We start from the raw sequence: 22,752 nt of genomic DNA on the forward strand, positions 1-22,752 counted from the left end.
TGCATATATACATATGTATATACACATAGCCATCTGTAACTGTGTTGTATTAGTATTGCTATCAACAACGAATTCAAGCATTAAATCTGGTGGAGAAAGATAAATTGCTATTTTGGTTCCATACCCTATATAGCTTATCATCTTGCAAGGAGAAAAACAAAATCCTTGAAACGGCAGCCCGTTCTTCGGTTTTCAGGTGTTTCAATAAACTCATTGGTAATGAAATGAAGTCAACCATATCATTTACTTGTGGGTCTGAATTTGATATCTGATGGAAGAAAATGAAAGAAAAAATGAAATTGATAAATAAAATATTCCACTACATCTGATGTCATAAAAATTTATAAACTTTCGAGAGATGGTACAATATACAGGACATCATTTAGTTAATTGAGAAAAAGGCGTCTATCTCCGTATGAAATTTTTTTCTGACAAGAATGTACCTTTAGAAATTCTTTTTTTTTTTATCAGAAATCGTCACAACTGTAACGATGTATACATAGGTGTGTGTGTGTGTGTGTGTGTGTGTGTGTGTGTGTGTGTGTGTGTGTGTGTGTGTGTGTGTGTGTAAATAGCTGTTTAGGACACCAAAGACAGGAAGTTCAAACACAAGACGTTGAGAAAAAGATCTGAAGAAATGAATCTTTTAAGTGATGCCAAGATTAAAGAGGGCGTATTCGTAGGCCCTCAGATTCGTCAACTTATAACTGATGAAAACTTCTAGGCGACGATGGATGAAACTTAGCTAGCGGCCTGACATGCATTCAAAGGGGTATGCAAAGGACTTCTGGGAACGCACCAAGTGGTCCAGTGAGAGAATATAGTGGAGAGCCTAATGAAGTGCTAACAAGATCTTGGATGCAATATGTCACTGAAGACGCACTTGCTTCATTGTCATCTGTCCGTCTTCCCAGAAAATTCAGGAGATATGAGTGATGAATACGGAGAGAGGTTCCATCAAGATATAGCGTCGATGGGAAAGAGGTACAAGGGAAAATGGAACCTGAAGTGTGACACATCTGAGACAAACGAAGTAAATACTAAAATGTAGGTTAATACATTATATAATGTTAACAAACATGCCGATTCATTATACATTTATGAATTAATTACGATGGACTTATTTAATCTGACTTTGAGGGCAAAATAAATTTATAGTATCATGGAAATTGGTATAAATTTCATAGTTATTAAGTCGGTAATTTACAAGAAAATGTGGCGTGATGGGAAATTTTTGTTATAAAATTCGAATTTAGCACAATCAACTTCATCATAAAACGTACATGGGAGCTATGTTTTTCTATTTTTTTTTGACACTGAAATTTTTTGTACAGTGAAGTTTCTACATTGGTCAACTAATTATTGGTATATTTATTACTTTTCTTCTCTCTGTCTCAGCCTGCAATATTTTCTAAGGAATCAAATGATCAGAACAATTGCAAAGGTCACTTGTATGTTTTTTGCTTTGCTTGCTTCCTTGCTTTGGCACTCCGTCGCTTACGACGTCGAGGGTTCCAGTTGATCCGATCAACGGAACAGCCTGCTCATGAAATTAACGTGCAAGTGGCTGAGCACTCCACAGACACGTGTACCCTTAACGTAGTTCTCGGGGGATATTCAGCGTGACACAGTGTGACAAGGCTGACCCTTTGAAATACAGGCACAACAGAAACAGGAAGTAAGAGTGAGAGAAAGTTGTGGTGGAAGAGTACAGCAGGGGTCGCCACCATCCCCTGCCAGAGCCTCGTGCAGCTTTAGGTGTTTTCGCTCAATAAACACTCACAACGCCCGGTCTGGGAATGGAAACCGTGATCCTATGACCGCGAGTCTGCTGCCCTAACCACTGGGCCATTGCGCCTCCACCACTTGTATGTATATAAGCTCCTATTATTATGTCAGCTTTAAAGGTAGTGAGCTGACAGAACAGTTAGCACGCCGGACAAAACGCGTAGCAATATTTCATCCGTCTTTACACTCGAATTTCAAATTCATCAGAGATCAAATTTCCGTTTGATTTCTTTGGGGTCGATAAATTAACTACCAGTCGAGTACGAGCGCCGATATAATCAACTTGATACCCACCTCAAAATTTCAGGCCTTGTACTTAAAGTATTAACGATTATTATTTTAGCTTTATTGCTAATCTATGCTTTATGCCATCGCTTTATACCATCGCTACTTTATATGATAATAAAGATATCATATTTCATTGTAATGTATTTTATTAACTTTAGTGTTTAGAACAAACGGTTAATGAGAGTAATCATGAGAAAGTATTGTACCATTGTCTTAGCTTCATCTTTATTATTTCCAAATGAAACACCATAGAAAGCACCATTGAAACTGTCCTTCTCCACTTTCATAGCACCTATACCAAGATTAGAATATACAACTGTGAGCTGCTGCCCTTCCAGTGGAATCTTTTCTTGGATTGCTTCTACAATGTCCAGTATTCTGTAAGAAAATCAAGAAAATAAATTTCAATTAAGTGTTTCAAATGCGTAATTTGATATAGGTGTAATTACACTAATTATACTGATTAATAAATCAATTTATGCTACTGTTTCTTCTTCTTCTTCTTCTTCTTCTTCTACTACTACTCCTCCTCTCTCTTCTCCCTCTAAAACTACTACTACTACTACTACTACTACTACTACTACTAGTTACAAATGTGATATGAATTTTACCTTTTCCCAGTTCTTTCTGACTGTCCTGCTTCAAGCAAAACCTCTTCCGGTGTGTTTATCATATCGTTGATACTAGGAAGTATAGTGTTCACTGTTATATTGGCGGGCACGTTCGGTATCAATGGCACTATTTTCTCATGAGTGTCTACAGCCAAGTCAATATCTTCTGCTTTGAGATACACTGATTTCTGTGAAATATTGAGGAGTATTGCTAAACCCCACTCAGCATTTTCTGCAATGGAAAATTATACATGAAATCTAAGAGAATTTACTGTCGCTTTTAGACGAAGTATTAGAAGCAAATTAAATGTCGCATAAGATTTAATGCAACTTAATTAACAACTCAGGATTCATATAATACAGAGATTGCTAAATGTGTTCATTTGTACATCAGTTATATATTGATTGTTATGTCTCGTTAATGTCTCTTGTTCTGTAACGTTAACTGAAACAATGGGGGAGATACACAACGCTATGAAATCTCTTATAGTTGAATAAGACATACTCGTAGTGGTGGGCGTTTATAAATAATGTTATTGACAACCAATGAGCTGTGATACACCCTGCCATCATAAACATCTGATAATTTGGACGAAATTATTGTTCAGTTACAAGCTGAACCTAAATGAAAACGGGCCCCGGATCTGAGGATTAATATCGATCAGTCTACATCAAATTCTTACGAGAAAATGAAGTCATCGCATGCAAGCTGAACAAAATCTCTTTAATGTTACAGTGCTGCAACTGAGAATTGTAAATCGTTTGAATTCAATGCTACACAGTAATGGGGAATGCGTCATTGAAGATTCAGATATTGTATTGTCATGAACACGGTGAAGACGGAAACATGTACCAATGATATCTCTTTTATTTTACGCTTCTTTATCTGCTGAGCGATTCTACAGAACATTAATAAGAAAAGGATTTTTAGTGATTTAATAATAAACTCAAATGTCCCACGTAATAACATCTGTCAGTACGTTTCCATAAGTGATCCAAGTGATAAACAAAAGGGGTTATATAACGTATTGTACTTTAACAGATAATTTTAATCATGACTATACATACATACATGCACACATATAAATTACATAGAAAGAAGCACACACACACACACACACACACAGACAAATACATATATATATACATACATACATATATATATATATATATATATATATATATATATAATTATGTGTATTTCTTCTATCTTAATGAATAAAAATTCTTCTGATAGAATAAATGGGTTAATAGAAACCAATGTAGCAAAGAACACAAAATAACTGTGGTTTAGTTCCTGTTTTTAAGGCAGGAACTCCTTGAAATTTTGTAAATTTTGTAAATTTCTTATATATATATATATATATATATATATATATATATATATATGTAGTGAAACTACCTATCGTCACTAGATACAAACTACTATCGCCATTACATACAATCTTCTCATTTAAATATAAATAAATGCGAGCGTAGTAGAGAACCCATTCCTTGTCATCACGTGACTGATTATTATTCCAATTGGCAACTTCTTCGAACCTTTCCCGCCAGAACGCAAACTGACCAATCACGGCCCCTAATAAGGTCACGTGATAGAGTATATTTCTACCATCTGGTGAGCCAATAGTTTGTTATAAATAGCTTTAACTCGGCGGCCAAATTTGTCTCGGTCCAGTTTCTCTCAGAGAACTGTTCCGTGTACCACACGACAGCAGCAGCAGCCAGCGACCACTTCAGCAGCTTCGTCCAGCCACGATGACCTCCGCCGTCGCCACATCAGCAACAAGAGTCTACGACTACTATCCAGCATCATCGTCATGACCAACACGATTCTACGATTACTACTACCGAGCATCAATCTCCACCAGCGTCAACACGACTTACTATGTACACCACACCAAACTACCGCGGCACATCTCTCTCTTCGATTCTGTTAGGTGACTCAGCTTCACCACGGTAAATAAACAGACAAGAGTTCTTAAACAGACAAGAAATTCTCAGCCAGCGACGAACATCTGTATAACAAGAATCACGGCCCGGCATGAATGCCACGACATCACAACTAGTGATCAGCTCTGCCACACTCAGCCTTTCCTCACTTTCACATACAGAACTTTTCCTATAGTGTACTAACGAACTGGTATAATTGCTCACGTGTTATTGACTCTTTCTCTGCTGTAATATTTCACATACACATACATGTATCACTCACATACATACTTTTCTTTGTATGACGGCCTGTCTTTGATTATGTTCTTATATGTCGCATTCACACTCTCACACAGACATACATCTTTAACGCCATAATAAATATCTCTGTTATTCATCTAATACGGTTGTGGTCTTTCATTACTGGTCATCTATGTTATCGTCGCATAACATATCATCTATATCATCTTCGATATATATCTATTTTGTGTTCGACCGTGTGACGCGTTGAAATAAAAGGAGTCCTCTGTTTTTCCATTCGTCACCATTGCTCCTTTTTGAGTTCGCACGGTCGTCCCTTACATATATATATAAGGTGTGTTATGAGCATTTATAGAACACATCCTATAGAAGCTCAACAAACAAGTGAGGATGGAGAAGAACCGAAATTCATGTTTAATATATCAAGTGAAATCATATCAGAAAATAGACACCACTTACCAATGAGATCGTTCTTGTTGCATAAGTTTCCAGTGCAACAAGTAACACAAGAGATGTTGCTGGTCTGTTTGTTGCATGTAAAAGTATTGTTTCTCAAAGCTTCAAGACATTTTCTGTATGTGCTGCAGGATTTTTCATATTTCACTGTAGCACCATTCATGGAAAACTTACTTTCACATACAGGCTGTTGCAATAAATACAAAAATCATATACTACTACTACTACCACTACTGCTTCAAACAACAGCAACAACATTGGGGATATTTAGCATGCGAGAAAGTTCAAATGCTGTAATCGGCTTCTCACTACACCTCACATCTGCCGATGTAATCCATTACAGTCTCCGATTCATTGCTTCCCCCGAACACATCAGCAAATTGCTGTTGGAAAGCTTTACATATCTGCTTAGACCCGACTAGTATGCACACCTTTTGATCTCTCATATCTCGGAAAAAAAAACCTGACAACAAAACCAATTTTGTCAAGTATATTTTGTCTTGTTGCCCTGTTCTTCTTTCACACGGACCCCATCGGATCGCTTTTGTACCTTTGCTAACAACTTTGTTTTCAATGAAGAAATGGTCAAGAACCAAATCTGCCACCAGCACTTCTATCGCGATGCTTTTAACAATTATTTCTCCGCTATTGCTCATTCTTTCCCTCTCCACTCTATTTCTTCCTATCAGTAGCACTTCGCTAAACGCTCTCAAACTTCGCCTAAACATCTTCTTCTTCTTAAGGACGCACTACCACTGGTTGTAGCTGATAATTATTCTCAAGCATTGTTTCATAAATTGATTAGTCTAATCACTGTAATCTTTCCAAATTCGTCCAACGTCGAGGAACTGGATCCCTGTCTATGGGCCCAATTTAAATTTACCGAGCAGATAAAATAAAATGTATGGTCTGTGTAGCTGACCACTCTGAACTAAGGAATCCTATACTATCCTTATCTGTTAGCCTAACACACTCTTTCAAGATACAATCAAGATTACCAACACTAGATGCTCTGTGTCTGCATAGGTACATCAGGAATATACACTTGGAAATCTATTGACAGTTGGAACCTTCTAAACAGGATTTCGATGTTTTTTGTAGCCCCTTCTTTGAGTTACTCTCACACAGCCCCACCTAGTGTATAAAATGCAGTTCCAAATTTACTGTGTAGAGATCAAGGAGTCCCTAGGAAACCTTTCAGATGTCAGGAAAAATCGAGTACCCCTGACGCAGTTGTAGCATACACAACTACTTGCCTCAGATCATCACCTTCCCTGTATGAATGTCTTGCTTTCATACCATAGTTGTGGAGCATCTGGTACCACTGATGTCCAGGATGACTGCCTATAATCTGAAATTCAATGCTTTGCCGGATAACACAGCTATCGTTCAAATGAAAATTCTAAGCTACAGAAATATCTCATAGGTCATACGATCGGAGGTCGTTGGACAACGGACCTTGCTTTCAGGTTGATTCCTGAACTCGTATAGTCATACATCCCACTCTGAGCCATTTTTGTCAGAGAGAGAAAAGGGAAAAGGCCACACATAAGCTCGTGGGTTCGATTCCTGAACCGAGTGGCACCTTGTGTTCTTGAACAAGGCCCTTCATTTCACGTTGCTCCAGTCTACTCAACTGAAAATGAGTACCAGCCCAATGTTGGTCATCCTTTTTCTCCTTCAAATGTCTAATCCTCGCTGTTCTGTTGAGTTCAGAATGGGAAGACCGAGAGGGTGTCTATATCTGCTATCGAATACATAAACCCCCAAAACAATTAGCGAAAGCATGCTACAGGATACCTGGCCATACTGGCCTTAAGTGACGGCTGTGGATATATTATCAAAAGAATGAAGACAGTAGGATTTCAGTTTACCTCATCGGCTGTACAGTTTGTCACTTCTGGGTCCTTGCACTTCATCCCTGAACATGTTTGACACTGCAAATTCCGTTGAAATAACGAGTAATCTACAGAATATGAGTAAATACAAATATTTAGGAAACAAATGTATAATGTATAACAATAAGCGCAAATAACCACTTTGTGACGAAAAGCAAATACAAACATGTTAATGTTGGAGCCAATACATGTGAAACATTTAAACAAAATTATTGATGAAGACTACAAAAACATGTTACGATTTTCACTTGCAATTATTTTAGTTACGTTACAAATTCAACTAAGAATGCTATGAAAGCTACTTGATGGCCTTTTCTATTTGTATCCTGCTCTCACAAGAAATGCGAAAATTGTTGGACAACTCAAACGAAGGGAAAGAATTCTAAAGTGGCGATTATGCTGTTGTAGAGTGAACTTCTTTATAAAATCTGTCAAATTTTGTTATAAGGTATTAAGATATAATTGTTGATTTAATGAGGCAGTCTCAATTAGTTGCCTTTTAAATAGAAGAAAATCACTGTAATCTACTCTTCCCCTCAGGTATAAAATGATTAATTATTAATTTTTATTCATGATTTTATCTCTCATCTATTACCGCTGTTCAATATACTTTAATATTTCAGGTTTCAGTAGAGGAGAGGGAATTCATAAGAGATCAGAGGGCCAAAAGAGGACACAAAGGCTTTAATGATGACGGAGGCACCCAAGTGGAGCTTACAGCTTTTTGAAAACCTCAGATGTACCATGGAATTGATCAGGGGTGATGTTTCTTCCAGTTTTAGGGCAAGTCTTGCTAATCCCCTTTTCCTTAGCTTACAAGCTATGGACCTGCCTTGATGTGAAACAGATAATAATTGATTAATAGAAATTGGACAGAAAAAAAGACAACGAAAGTGAAAGGAAATGAAAAGCACAAAGAGAGGCTGGAAAAGTGAGTCTGTATTGGAGTTGATGAGAAAATTGACAAGAAAACTTTGGTGTACCGAGAAGTTCAATATGAAAATGGAGAGATGAAGCTGAAAAAAGGAAGGGAACAAGGGCACCATTTGATTTTTCAAAAAGGAGAGATGGGAATTGACAGTGGAATATATCTTATTCACAGAATTATCTCGATTAAAGGTGTGACTAGTGTTGTACTTGGTGATGAAGTTGTTAGTGTTTTGGGAGAGTTTAACAGAAAGCTGTCCTCCTTGACAACACAAACACAAACACTGGCTGGGAGAGAAACCTTGTAGCATGTTTAGAAAATAAAATTCATCGGAAATTGCACACCATTGGATATTCACTCCATCAGAATGAGCTTCCTTTTAGAGCTGTTTCTAAACATCTTGATGGCAGTACCAAATCTCCCACTATTTTCAGTGGTCCGCTGGGAAAACTCTGCGAAATTGATTATCAAGATCAGCCACAAGTGGCATTCACCAAACACAGTGGCCCCCTGGATGATATGGAATTTAATGAGGTGACACTGAATGGCCTCCGTAGTGGTCATATGATTATCTTAGAGTATGTGTTAGGAATTTCCAGGAGTAATGTCAATCGAAGGTTTGCTGCCGAGAAAATTGGACCATTAAACCATGATGTATTTGTTTGTGGGCCAGAGGTGTTCACCCCCACCCCACCCCACCCCACCCAGAACTGACCCCCTAGAATATGAAAGGCAAAAATCAACCTGGACAGAGTTTGAACTCAGAACGTAGCATTGGACGAAATATATCTAAGCGTTTTGTCCGGTGAGCCAACGATTGTGCTAACTCGCCGACCTTGTCAGGGATAATAAAAAAAACAACAAAAACAAGGAAGATTTTACTAACTTTGACATTGCGTATATTTCATTATACGTATTACTTTGCCTAAATCTATCAGGCAGTCGCCTAGCACATATACATTTTTTTTCAATATTTTCTTTGTATAATTTACGATGGCTGGCAAGTGACATTCACACATCATGTCCTTATTGCCTCTGAGGTCACTGCAATTATAAAGTGAACAATTATATAGAGAAACTTGTACTTGACAAGAAACAAGGATAATATAATTTCAACATGTGTATAGAAGTTATGAAATTCATGTTTTACTACAAAAAGGTTTTAATAACAGCAATAATGTGAGATGGTTTCTGGTGGAAACTGAAAACATGTTAAATTCCTGCTCTCTTGCATCTGACGTCTTAAACAATAAAGTCCCTTTAAGGAAAGAGAAGATTCAGAGCCACATAAACAAATACAGACGCTGTAGGGACGAGTTTGGTTCCTGGAAGTTAGTGGTAGCGATTTGGTGCCGCTGTTATTGGTCAAAACTGCTTTAGACGGGTTGTTTTGACCTAAAGGAACTTTTGGTGGTAAGGAATTTTTGTTTTTAGCCAACTTAACAACTGGTCTTAAAGTTGGATAAGAACCAACGCAAAGCTAAAGAAATAGAGTTTATGCGTTGTAGAGATCTATAGCAATGCTCATAATTATAGAGGCGAAAAATAAATTAAGATATGTCATTCGGTATATCAATCTAAATGATATTTTCATTCTTTTAGTACTACTACTAATAATGTTTCGTGGAGTTCATCTTCTTTTCAATACATTTTACTATTTCCTCGTGTGTGTGTGTGTGTGTGTGTGTGTGTGTGTGTGTGTGTGTGTGTGTGTGTGTGTGTGTGTGTGTGTGTGTTTTGTGACACTAACACCGAATAATCCATTGACAAAATGGTGATAACCAAAACATCTGCGTCCAGTTGTCACAATCAGAGGAAAGCTTTGAGGGGCGATTTAAACCTAGAACAGAAAGGCATTAACGTAGACTTCACTCACCACCCCGCTACCCAATAGTGTAATATATTTATTAGAGAGAAGAAATGAGTAAGTTACAATTAAGATCATTGAAGTTATGAAAATTGATTCTACCGGATTGAAAAATGTACTTGCAGATTCAAAATAATGTAAGCATATATACATGAGGGTACCCAAAAGTAACCAGAAACGTCCTCTGTGGGACAAGCCCATTGTAGTTCAGGCTTCCACCTTCATAAATTACTTGATGCGACCCTCAGGCATCAATCTGCTAACCAATGTCGTCGAGAGAAGTCGTACTGCCAAATAGCGTCTTTGTTTTGCAATGCTTCCCTCTTGATCGTCGACTTTTGCGATGGCTGAAGCATAGGAACAGCGTTTTTCCGTGAAATTCTGTTTTCCCCTGGAGAAAACGGGGCCCAAAACAGTTGTCCTGTTTCAAAAAGCTTACAAGGGCGTTGTCATGAACAAAACACAAGTTTACGAGTGGTTTTCACGATTTAGTAATGGTCCCTTGTTGTTTGATGACCACCTTCGTTCAGGGCGATCATCGACTTTCCGAACAAATGAAAACATTACGAAAATTCATGAACTGATCTTGGAAGACAGTCGCCGAACAATTGACGAACTTGTTGATATGACTGGTGTGTCCTGGAGTACCTGCCAACGAATTTTGAGCGAGGAATTGGGAATGAAGAGAGTTGCAGCAAAATTTGTACCAAGCTTGCTCACGGTAGGTTAAAAGCAGTCACAACTGAATGAGTATTGTAAACTGAAAGAACAGTTGGCAGTTGATCCGGACCTTTTTACCGAAGTTCATTACTGGTGACGAAAGGTGGTGCTACGGCTACGACCCAGACACAAAGCATCAATCAAATCAATGGAAGCATTCAATGTTACCACGCCCCCAAAAGCGTGTCAAGTGAAGTCCAATGTCAAGGCGATGCTGACTCGCTTCCTCTCTGCAAAAGGAATTGTCTACACAGAATTTGCTTCTCCTAGTCAGACATTTCACTTAGCAGTTCTGAAGCGTTAGCGAGACGCAGTGCGACGAAAACACCCCGAACTTTGGAAAAGAGGAAAGTGGTAGCCTTCTCACGACAATGTGCTTTCGCACACCACCTTGAGCGTGAGACAAATTTTGCCAAAAATAGCATGACCTCGCCTACCCACCCTCCTTATTCGCCCAATTTTGCTCTCTGAAACATTTTTCTATTCCTCTGAATGAAAAATGGTCCTTAAAGGAAAACGTTTTGCAGATATGGACAAGATGAAGAAAGAAACGACAGAGGCGTTAAAGACATCACAAGAGTTCCAGGACTGTTTCGAACAGTGGAAAACGCGTCTGGACCGAGGCACTGCTTAAAATAGCGAATACTTTGAAAGCGATAAAAGTGTAAACATGTAAATCTAAGTGAATGAAATAATATTGCAAAATTCCGACTTAAAACTATAGAGAAGGCGTCCCAGAGGTGTTACCAGCAGTGACAGAACCGCTGGGACAAATGCGTGAAGTCCCAAGAGGGGTATGTTGAAGAAGATTAAATAAAATCTGTGAAATGTGCAATTTTTTTAAATGCAAAATAAGTGGATTTTTTTTAACGCACCTCGTATTTCTGAGCATGTATAAATTAGATCAAAGAACTTCCATGCTATTTGAAGACAAGCGTTGCAACAAGAAAACGCAATACTCGGAAATAATCATGTTGACTCTCTAAAATTTAAAATGCACATCGCTATTTATTGTCAACTGTATTAAATAATTGAGAATTTGATACATCTTTTTTATGATTTTAGTTTTACAAAGTGTTTTGGTTTTCCAATAAAGAAAGATTTGTTGTACATACAAGTAATTTACACTGGGAAGGAATAAGAACGCGCCATCCTCGTAGGTTTTTATTTGGCTGTTGTGCAAGAATCTGGAAGAAAGAAACACATATTTTATAAGTTAAAATACGTACAAGTTAATAAATCTGTTTTCTCTTGTTTATATTTTATTTGAACTAACAGAATAAATGCTCATGTTCACTGTAAAGTTTTTAAAAATTTCTTATGATTTTTCTGTCTGTGTAGTTTGGACTGGAGTATTTTCCATTAATCTAATTTAGATATCCTAAGGGAAAAGAAGGTCTTCTGTTCTACCCGAGCAACAAAAGATGGAAGACGATAAACTATAAGAATAACAAAACAATAATGAGACTTTGTTGTACACACAATATGGGTTTTACATAACACTCTCATCTAATGTACTAATATTATTTTCCATATCTACTCTAGTGGCAATATAATGACCACATTGCAAGAAAAGTAAATCATGAATAATTAAACCACTTATCTTATGAACAGTTCACAACTTTAAGAGCCATATTCTAAGTATATGTAACAATTAATGTTCATCTTTAAACTTTTGTAGAAAAACATATATCCTTCAAAGTATCGGTCCATAAACACTTGGATTCTACTTCATGAGAAATAATACTTTCGTGTTTTATATTATTTAAGTGCTAGAAAATTGGAAAATGAGCAAAGCACTATGTTATACATGATATCTTTACTGATTCTGAATACCAACGTACTCAAATAGTATTTTCAGATTAAATTCTAATTCTACAATATGCAATACTGCCATTGGTCAAAAATTTTGTGACATTCACTTAATGAAAAAATATGCATCATATTGAACTAACTAATGTCAACATTGTTTCATTAACAGGTATTCTTCCAACCCCCATAACGTAGTAATAAAGCTTCTACTCCGGCAATCATAACATAATATATATTCCATTATCAGAACAAGGTTCTCACTGCTAGAAAAATCTGTTAATATTACAAATATACGCACATTTAAACAATTCACAACAAATTAAAACCATTAACATTTTAATTGCAGACTAGTTAAAGATGGCTGAATATTGATGATGGTATAGTCCAGATATCATCCATATTTGAAAAGTTCATCTATTGTTTCAGTACCCAGTTGTGTTGCTATAGTTGCTGTGTAAGGCAACTCCTTCGTGGACAGAAGCCATGTTATATGTTAGTGAACAAGCTCTGTTCTTGGAACGTAATCAACTACTTTCTCACAACGTGTCTCATGACTTTCCTAACATGTGATGTCTGAGAGACACAGTATTTACAAATTTCTCTACTTCCTCCCTTATCAATATACTTTCTGTTAGCATTTTGGGATGTTTGCCACATGTCAGGAAGCTCTGGAAAAGTATCTGCAGTGGTCTTGTGAGAGCTTTCTGGCATGTCTTTGAAGGAATCACAAGTAAACCATCAGTGCCGTGGCTAAGTTTATGTCGAAATAATTGATGCTTTGTCTCGCCTTTATGTAAATTCATGAGTCTTGCTTATTCGCATATTTCCTAATCGGGAATTGAAAACATTTGGGAAATGTTAATTGTGTATTTCGCTTATCACCTTGACCATAAACTGTAGCGCTATGAGCTAGATACTTTTGAAACCTGTAGAAGTCATAAGCGTTCTTTTTTACATTTTCATCCGCTAGGTTTCACTTTTATCTGTTTTATTTTCACGGGAGAGTCTGAAGAAAGTTGATGATGTTAGTGATAATGAAATAAAGGAAGTCGAATAATGTGGTTAGAATAAAAGAAGTAAATGAAGACGACAAAAAATTAAGAAACAGAAGCGGAAGATATAAATAGTTGAAGAAGAAAGAGAAATAAAATGTGGAGGTGGAAGATTCGAAGAAGGAGGAAAATATGAAGGAAACGATAAATATAATTATGTCGCCCTCAATATGCAATTCGAAAGTAGAGTAGTCTTTGATATTTATCGCTGATACAAATAAAGGAGGAAGAAAATGATATGCGGATATCACTCTGCACTCAAGGTGATGCAGTCTCATACAAAGAAGCATCAAAACATGCACTGAGACACATACGCGCGTGCACACACAAACACACATGCATACACTCATATGTAAATGTATATATGTATATGTATATATATATATATATATATATATATATATATATATATATATATATATATATATATATATATATATATATATATACCCTAACAGTTGAGGGAACCCGTGGAAGAGGTAGGCCCAGGAAGACCTGGGCTGAGGTGGTGAGGCAAGACCTTCGTACATTGGGCCTCACCGAGGCGATGACTACTGACCGAGACCTTTGGAAATGTGCTGTGCGTGAGAAGACTCGGCAAGCCAAGTAAGATCGTTGCCAGTGCCCCTGGACTGGCTCTTGTGCGGTTGGCACATGAAGATGCACCATTTTGAGCGTGGCCGTTGCCAGTACCGCCTGACTGGCTCCCGTAGGATTTTCGAGTGAGATCGTTGCCAGTGCCCCTGGACTGGCTTGTGCGGGTGGCACATAAAAGACACCATTTCGAGCGTGGCCGTTTTCATGCGGGTGACACGTAAAAGCACCCACTACACTCTCTGAGTGGTTGGCGTTAGGAAGGGCATCCAGCTGTAGAAACTCTGCCAAATTAGACTGGAGCCTGGTGTTGCCATCCGGTTTCACCAGTCCTCAGTCAAATCGTCCAACCCATGCGAGCATGGAAAGCGGACGTTAAACGATGATGATGATGATGATGATGATGATATATAGTAATAATTATATATATATATATATATATATGCATATATGGGTACAGGATGCCAACAGCTGCGTAAACAACATATAATACGTAGACAAAGTAGTTAAATACGTGAACAACGAGAGAACAAAATGGAAAACAGGACAACTAAACACAGAGAACTCACAATTTTTGTAAATTTGGAAGATTTTCGAAGATACCCCGTTGAATATATGTGATGTTATTGTCAGGCAGATATCTGTAAACATGAAATTGAATTGATAACAAACATACAGAAAAGATTTGTGATAAAATATTAAATACTATGGCGAAGAAAATTAGATGAAAGGTAAGGAATATAAGGTAAGGAATATAAGGTAAGGAAAACATAGTCATATAGGCAGAATAGTTAGAGGAGGTTCGTTTTTCATGGGTTCGCAGATTAGATTTGAACCCAGCAAAAGAAAGGCATCGTCTATCACAGCCTGTGCACACATAAAGATCTTTGTGATTCGCCTCGATCGTAACATGCACAAAATGTTCTTCCCTGTGCTTGTGAATAAGAGCGGTGTCAATCAGAAGCAAATGTTCATTTGCAGTTCTCACTGGAGCTATTGAAGATTTTGGGCAATTTACCTTCTTAACGTGGGGGCGCAATGGCCCAGTGGTTAGGGCAGCGGACTCGCGGTCATAGGATCGTGGTTTCGATTCCCAGACCGGGCGTTGTGAGTGTTTATTGAGCGAAAACACCTAAAGCTCCACGAGGCTCCGGCAGGGGATGGTGGCGAACCCTGCTGTACTCTTCCACCACAACTTTCTCTCACTCTTACTTCCTGTTTCTGTTGTGCCTGTAATTCAAAGGGTCAACCTTGTCACACTGTGTCACGCTGAATATCCCCGAGAACTACGTTTAGGGTACACGTGTCTGTGGAGTGCTCAGCCACTTGCATAGGATCGCGGTTTCGATTCCCAGACCGGGCGTTGTGAGTGTTTATTGAGCGAAAACACCTAAAGCTCCACGAGGCTCCGGCAGGGGATGGTGGCGAACCCTGCTGTACTCTTCCACCACAACTTTCTCTCACTCTTACTTCCTGTTTCTGTTGTGCCTGTAATTCAAAGGGTCAACCTTGTCACACTGTGTCACGCTGAATATCCCCGAGAACTACGTTAAGGGTACACGTGTCTGTGGAGTGCTCAGCCACTTGCACGTTAATTTCATGAGCAGGCTGTTCCGTTGATCAGATCAACTGGAACCCTCGACGGAGTGCCAACAACAACAACAAACCTTTTTAACATAAGAGTACAAACCCTTGGCATCATTTCTGTCAGCTGCTTCTTGTGCCCTTTTTGCCCTATCATTTCACCGTTCCTGTTTAATTTTCCTTAGAGTAGTCTGCACTTTCCCTTTCAGCTTTTTGTGAGCTTTGTTTGAGTTGGAGTTTAAGGACTGAGAAATAAGTGTATTGCCTAAGATTTGTTTTTCTAAAAGTAGATAATGAATTTCTGCTGATTTGTCTGAGAACCAATCACTGGACTTACGCGACTTAAATCCCACTTGCAGCCTGAAATACTTTTGTTTTGAAATCTTCCATAGATTGTTTAGGTCAAGATTGATACTTGTTATAACATTATGGAATTTTTGCAAGTTGCTTGGTAATTTGAAGTTTGCAGCATTTAACATTTTGGGTACCTTAGGACCAGACTATCGACTTTGGGCATTATCGGAAAAATTATCTTTCCATGCTCTAGACGATGGCTCTCTGCTCCTTTCATGGCTCGAACCCTAGAAACATCTTTCATATCACGCTTTCTGATCAAAATATAATCTATGAGCTGCTTACATTTTTTTTTTTTTTTTTGCTTAAACTGTGTGTTAATAACAACTAGATTATTCTCAGTACAAAACGTCAAAAGAGCTACTCCATTTTTATTACATTTTCCAATCCCATGTCGGCCTAAAACAAGCCATGAAACGTAGTCATTTCCAATTGTTACGTTGAAATCTCCCAATAAGACCAGCTTGTCAGAAATAGGTACTTTCCTCAATAAAACTGTCCTGCAGTTTCATCAGAATAAAACATTGCATAAATACTGACAATGGGAAGAAACCTACCTTTTGTCAGTTTAATACATGACATGATCCGTTCAGATATACCACTTGGAAATTCTGCAATAGAGGATACTAATGAATTCTTGAGAGCAAACCCAACACCAGATCCTCTACGCTGACCTTCAGGTAGACCTTTCCAGAAGATAGTAGATCCATAAGTAGGTTCATTTATTTGACCCTCACCAAAGAGACGAGTTTCAGAGAGCGCAACTATATCAAGGGTATATTTTTTAAGCTCACATGCAATAAGTGCAATACACCTTGTTGAAATTATCATCAAGAAGTGTGTGCACATTCCAACAGCCAAAATTCAGAGGATGTTTATTTTCAATTTTTCTTGAAGATTGTTTGACCACAGTGGCAAGATGATGATCAGGTCCAGCCTGAGACACACTGGGACATCTGCCGAGCCAAACCTGTTCCCTTGACGTTCCCAATCCGTTTTTTGCTATTTGCTGAATCTGTTTGAAACATTTTAGAGTAAGTTACAAATGGATTTTTAGGTTTCTGCCAACCAGCCAATTCAACGATTTTACTAAGATTTGGTGTACAAGAAGTACTTGTGCAGATGGATAATGTTCAGTGGGTATAGCTTGCACTTCACTACCCCTACCTATTGGCCGAAAAAGACTTTCGTCGGTGTGACATGAGAATTGACAAAACCAAGAACTTCCAAGGCCTCAGGTTTTATTTTGGAGATTTCCTTCTCCTAGGTAGATTAACAAGCAAAGTTAAAAAGATTTGCTCATGAGTTAAGCTATCTCGTTCCAGACAACAAACATTACTCAAACGCTCTATAAAGTGATCTAATATAATTCCGGTGTCCGATACAGAATAGCTCATTCATCAGTTTCTGGAAGTTGTTAAATGAATATTTTTGACAAAATGAAAATTTTTTAATATACTGGTATAATTTTTTAAAATGAAGTTATTTTGTTGGTATGGCTGCTTCGAACGCTATGAGCCTTACAATAATAATTATGTGATCGCTGTTATTTCTAGCACGCTAAACAAGATAGCTTTCTATGAAACAAAATGGGAAGATTTTAAATATTTAGTAATATATTTGTCAATGAAATATCACCAACTTACAGATATTTTAAATGGGTAAAGCTCCCGAAGCTTCCTTCTTGAATCTTTTTGATATTGTTTTTATTCAAATATCTGTAACATAAAATGTTAGTTGATATGATATAATGTTGATATGCTGACGTAGAGATGAGTTTTATTGTAAAATATTATCACTGAAATGTCTATAAAATAAAATGTTAGATCATTAGAAAATGTATAGAACTGTTTTATGATAGAATGTAAAATATGACTAATCAAATAATTGATGGAAGAGAATGGAACTAGATGAAGATGAAGATGATGATGATAATATAGAGGATGAAAACGAGGAGGATGGTGATGGAGGTGGTGGTGAGTGTATGAATAAATATGAAGAAGTGTATGAAATGTAGTTGAATAATGAGTATTTGAATATGAGGTAGACGAACGTTTAGAAAACATGGAAGATAAAGTAAAGAAGAAAAAATGTTATGATTAACAAGATAACATGAACATAATTATATATGCATGAGGAGAAAGTGGGAAAGAAGATCATACATCCTCACTCTTTCACAAACATACATTCAGACACACTCACAGAAAGCTATGGAGAGAGTGCAAGAATGTTAGAAGCGAAAAGAGACAGAGAAAATAAAAAAGATAATAAAATCTAAGATATATGGTGAATTAAAAAGCGACCTAACTCACAGTTTTTCTAAATTCGGAAGATATCCGAAGTTACCACGTTGAATATTCGTGATGTTATTGTCACGCAGATATCTGTAAACATAAAATTGAGTTGATAACAAACACATAGAAAAGATTTGTGATAAAATATTAAATACTACGGTGAAGAAAATTAGATGTAAGGTAAGGTATGTAAATGGAGATGATGAGGAGGAGGAGGAGAAGGAGGAAGAGGGGGACGGGAAGAAAGAATATGAAGAGGAAGGGGAGGAAGAATGAGAAAAGTAATTACTGCCAAAGGCGGTCGTACCCCATATTAAAATAAATTTGTTTGAAATTTTAAGGTGTTTCCATTATTTTGTGCAATCCCTGTATAATATATATACATATATATATATACATATATATATATATATATATATATATATATATATATATATATATATATGCATTTCGTGCAGCTGAAGATTGCTCTACATATTGCATTTAATGTAATGCTCGCATTACTTAAATAAATGGAGTAGCATGAAACGTGCTTACTGCAATCATCTTTGAAATCCGTGTTGCTTATTTTGATTTTTTGATCACCTTGTTTTTTGGAATGGTTGTTGTATAATACCATACCATACTATATTCTGGTGCCTAAACATAAGTACCATATTCAATTTTGAATCTAAATCTAAACCTTATATATATATATATATATATATATATATATATGAAGACATGCGTGCACAAAATACTTTCCCTAAAATATCACATTCTCATACAGGGTGACCCCACAAAAAAAAAACAAAAAACAGAACTACAAAACTGCTCGAATAAAACAACGCAGAGAGATAGATCGAGATGAAAAGGAGTTCCAGCAAGATGGCCCATCCACCACGCATCGAATGACTCCCTAGCCTGGCTGAGAGAGCAATTTCAGGAGTGACTGATCAGCAGGAGGTGTGACGTTGAGTGGGCACCATATTCACCGGGCTTGAACCTCCCAGATTTTTATATGTGGTGGTCCCTCTAGGATAATGTTTACCATAATGACCCCCAAACAACTGGTGAACTGAAGGTAGCAATCCCAGCAGAAATCAAGGAAATCCCTAAAGAGGAATGTGTTCGAGTAATTGACAATTTTGCGCGACGTAAGCCATTAGGAGCATATTATGAAAGGAACGTGACTTTTATGCAAAGGAAATGGTCATGCACAGACCAAAGTTTAAGTCCAGCAAATTTCAAGAAATTTGCTGGACCTTTGTAGGATTTAACAAAATTTTTATGGGTTCTATTTTCTTTTTTTTTGTGGGGGGGGGGGGTCACCCTGTATATCCCAACTCTTAGGAATGGGCTCATCTTCACATTCACAATCACTCTCATAAACAATGAAACACACCACTGGAGAGAGAGGGGGAGAGAGAGAGGGGGGAGAGGGAGAGAGGGGAGAGATAGAGAGAGGGGAGAGAGAGAGGGGAGAGAGAGGGGAGAGAGAGGGGAGAGAGAGGGGAGAGAGAGGGGAGAGAGAGGGGAGAGAGAGGGGAGAGGGGAGAGAGAGGGGAGAGAGAGAGAGAGAGGGGAGAGAGAGGGGAGAGAGAGAGAGAGAGGGGAGAGAGAGAGAGAGGGGAGAGAGAGAAATAGTATAGGGAAGGACGGGCGAGGGAGTTTAAAATGAAATATGGGAATCATTACATATTTAGAAATATATCGTCAATGAAATACAATAAAAATTAATTAATCAACTTACAGAGTTTTTAAGCTGGAAAGATATTTGAATATTTCTGGCTTGATTTTCTTCAAACCAATGGCACCCAGATTCCTGTAAATTAAAATATGTTAAGAACTTGTATGGATCAGATTTGTGAGAGAATAATTAAATATCATGTCTAAACAAGTGGATTATGGAAGAGATGCAGAGTAGATTACGATGATGATAGGTTGGATAACAATGATGGGGATAATGATGGCGGTGTGTGTGGTGGTAGCTGTGATAGTGAAGTATATGATGATGAAGTGGAGGACATGGAAATATGATGGCAGTTTTGATGATGCTGGTGTTATGATCCCGATAACGAGGTGTGATGTTGTTAACGATGATTATCCTGCTAATTTTGCTAATTAGCATGTTTAATGTGATAAGTATGATATTGCGGATGATGATGTTTCTGTTGGCGATGATGGGGATGGTGTTGAAGATTGTGCACCTGATCGTGATGTTTAATGGTAATAGATGACGTTGATGATGAAGAGGACGATGCTGAAGTTGACGATGCTTGAGTTGACGATGCTCAAGTTGACGATGCTCAAGTTGACGATGATGAAGTTGACGATGATGAAGTTGACGATGATGAAGTTGACGACGAGGAAGTTGACGACGATGAAGTTGACGACGATGAAGTTGACGACGATGAAGTTGACGACGATGAAGTTGACGACGATGAAGTTGACGACGATGAAGTTGACGACGATGAAGTTGACGATGATGAAGTTGACGATGATGAAGTTGACGATGATGAAGTTGACGATGATGAAGTTGACGATGAGGAAGTTGACGATGAGGAAGTTGATGATGAGGAAGTTGACGATGATGAGGTTGACAATGATGAAGTTGACGATGATGAAATTGACGATGATGAAGTTGACGATGAGGAAGTTGACGATGATGAAGTTGACGATGATGAAGCTGACGATGTTGATGGTAGATAAATATAAAAATGGTGACGAATATGATAACGGCGATGGTGACAAAAACGAAGACGTCAATAATGATAATGGCGGCGGTGGTTGTGATGCAAATAGTACAGGTTTAAGAAGAATAGAAAAATAGCAGCAGATAGAGAAACAAACAAAAACTATGAAGAAACCATAAAAGAGAGAAAATGAAGGGCACTGGGAAAATAAAGAAGAAGAAGAAGAAGAAGATGAAGAAAAAATGTACAAAAAGAAGATATCCTCATACATATATATATGTATATATATATATATATATTTACTTGGAGAATGGAGCAACAAATACAAGAAAAAGCATTTTCGTTAGTCCAACGAAAATGCTTTTTCTTATATTTGTTGCTCCATTCTCCAAGTAAATACATAAACTACGGTTTAAGCAACATATTACCTGCCTCTGGACGCCCTCTTCCCAAGACGGTACCCATACAGGTGATCCCCAGGAGTGCCTCCGGATTTAAACATCCTCTGGTTGCTTGGATGCTTCAGACTACCCCTGAAGGATCGAGGCAAACCTACCACTTACCTATATATATATATATATATATATATATATATATATATATATATATATATATATATATATATATATATATATATATGTATATATATCTATATCTATAGGTAAGTGGTATATATATATATATATATATATATATATATATATATATACATATATATATATATATATATATACATATATATATATACATATATATATATATATATATATGTATATATATATATATATATATATATATATATAATATTCGCTTAACCATGAAACGATTTGTATCCAATTAACTAAAGACTTGTTTTGTTTACGCTTTTCCCTCCGTTTTTTTGTTCTATGTGTGCCATAAATATCGCCATCCATTTAGAGAAAAATTTGTAGTTTAGAATCAGTAGTTCTTTGACTGCTATTTCTAAATTTTCAGTATGTTGGAGAAGCAACTCAATGCTAATCCCTGTATATTTATGATGATAAATGGTTTTACCGATAAAGGTTTTTTCATACTGAACTACTTGGCAAAATTGTTAATTATTAATTCTATTATTAATTGACGATTCCCTGCCCTTATTCTTGTATATTTTATATATATATATGTATGTATGTATGTATGTGTGTGTGTGTATATATATATATATCTATATATATAAAAATGAGAATGTGTGTGTGTGTGTGTGTGTGTCTGTCTGTCTGTCTGTCTGTATGAATCCCTAAAACTCGAGAACTACGCAACCAATTTCATTCAAATTTTACACATGCCTTACTTAGGGTTCCAGTTGTGTTTTAGTCAAAAAAAAATTTTAACTTCTTGCAGAGTTCGAGCCCACAGCAACATAATATCTCCTCCACTATTTAAGTATTACGTGTCAAAAGTGAAACAAAAACACTCATGTCAAATACTTTCACTTTAAAAATGAAACTATTCTACTAACTGAAACAATCACATTTCGATACTGTAATGACAGATACTTTCAGAGAGAGAGAGAGAAAGAGAGAGAGAGAGATGTATATGTATACATATAGATGTATATGTACACGTTATTCCACTAACTGAAACAATCACATTTCGATACTGTAATGACAGATACTT

The 22,752-nt window shown here is 37.1% G+C and overlaps 2 protein-coding genes and 1 pseudogene across 6 annotated transcripts in view; 2 read left to right on the top strand and 1 right to left on the bottom strand.

Moving 5' to 3' along the window:
• The window catches only part of LOC149130356 (uncharacterized), a 186,457-nt gene that overhangs the window by 93,754 nt on the left and 69,951 nt on the right, over nt 1–22,752 (top strand). The window lies entirely within an intron of this gene.
• The window catches only part of LOC106878254 (uncharacterized), a 67,934-nt gene that overhangs the window by 19,209 nt on the left and 25,973 nt on the right, over nt 1–22,752 (bottom strand). For both annotated transcript variants that reach the window (XM_089345617.1, XM_089345618.1), the window contains 11 exons: nt 20,172–20,243; nt 18,458–18,529; nt 17,792–17,863; nt 14,777–14,848; nt 11,865–11,936; nt 9,049–9,206; nt 7,211–7,302; nt 5,340–5,523; nt 2,688–2,919; nt 2,283–2,454; nt 125–268 (listed from right to left, as the gene is read on the bottom strand). In XM_089345617.1, the coding sequence (XP_089201743.1) occupies nt 125–268; nt 2,283–2,454; nt 2,688–2,919; nt 5,340–5,523; nt 7,211–7,302; nt 9,049–9,206; nt 11,865–11,936; nt 14,777–14,848; nt 17,792–17,863; nt 18,458–18,529; nt 20,172–20,243 (1,342 nt within the window). The remainder of the gene's footprint in view (nt 1–124; nt 269–2,282; nt 2,455–2,687; nt 2,920–5,339; nt 5,524–7,210; nt 7,303–9,048; nt 9,207–11,864; nt 11,937–14,776; nt 14,849–17,791; nt 17,864–18,457; nt 18,530–20,171; nt 20,244–22,752) is intronic.
• LOC149130359 (uncharacterized) lies at nt 7,424–8,876 on the top strand (annotated as a pseudogene).

The sequence above is a fragment of the Octopus bimaculoides genome, chromosome 29 (genome assembly GCF_046866305.1).
Source record: "Octopus bimaculoides isolate indiv1 chromosome 29, ASM4686630v1, whole genome shotgun sequence".
Taxonomy (NCBI): Eukaryota; Metazoa; Mollusca; class Cephalopoda; order Octopoda; family Octopodidae; genus Octopus; species Octopus bimaculoides.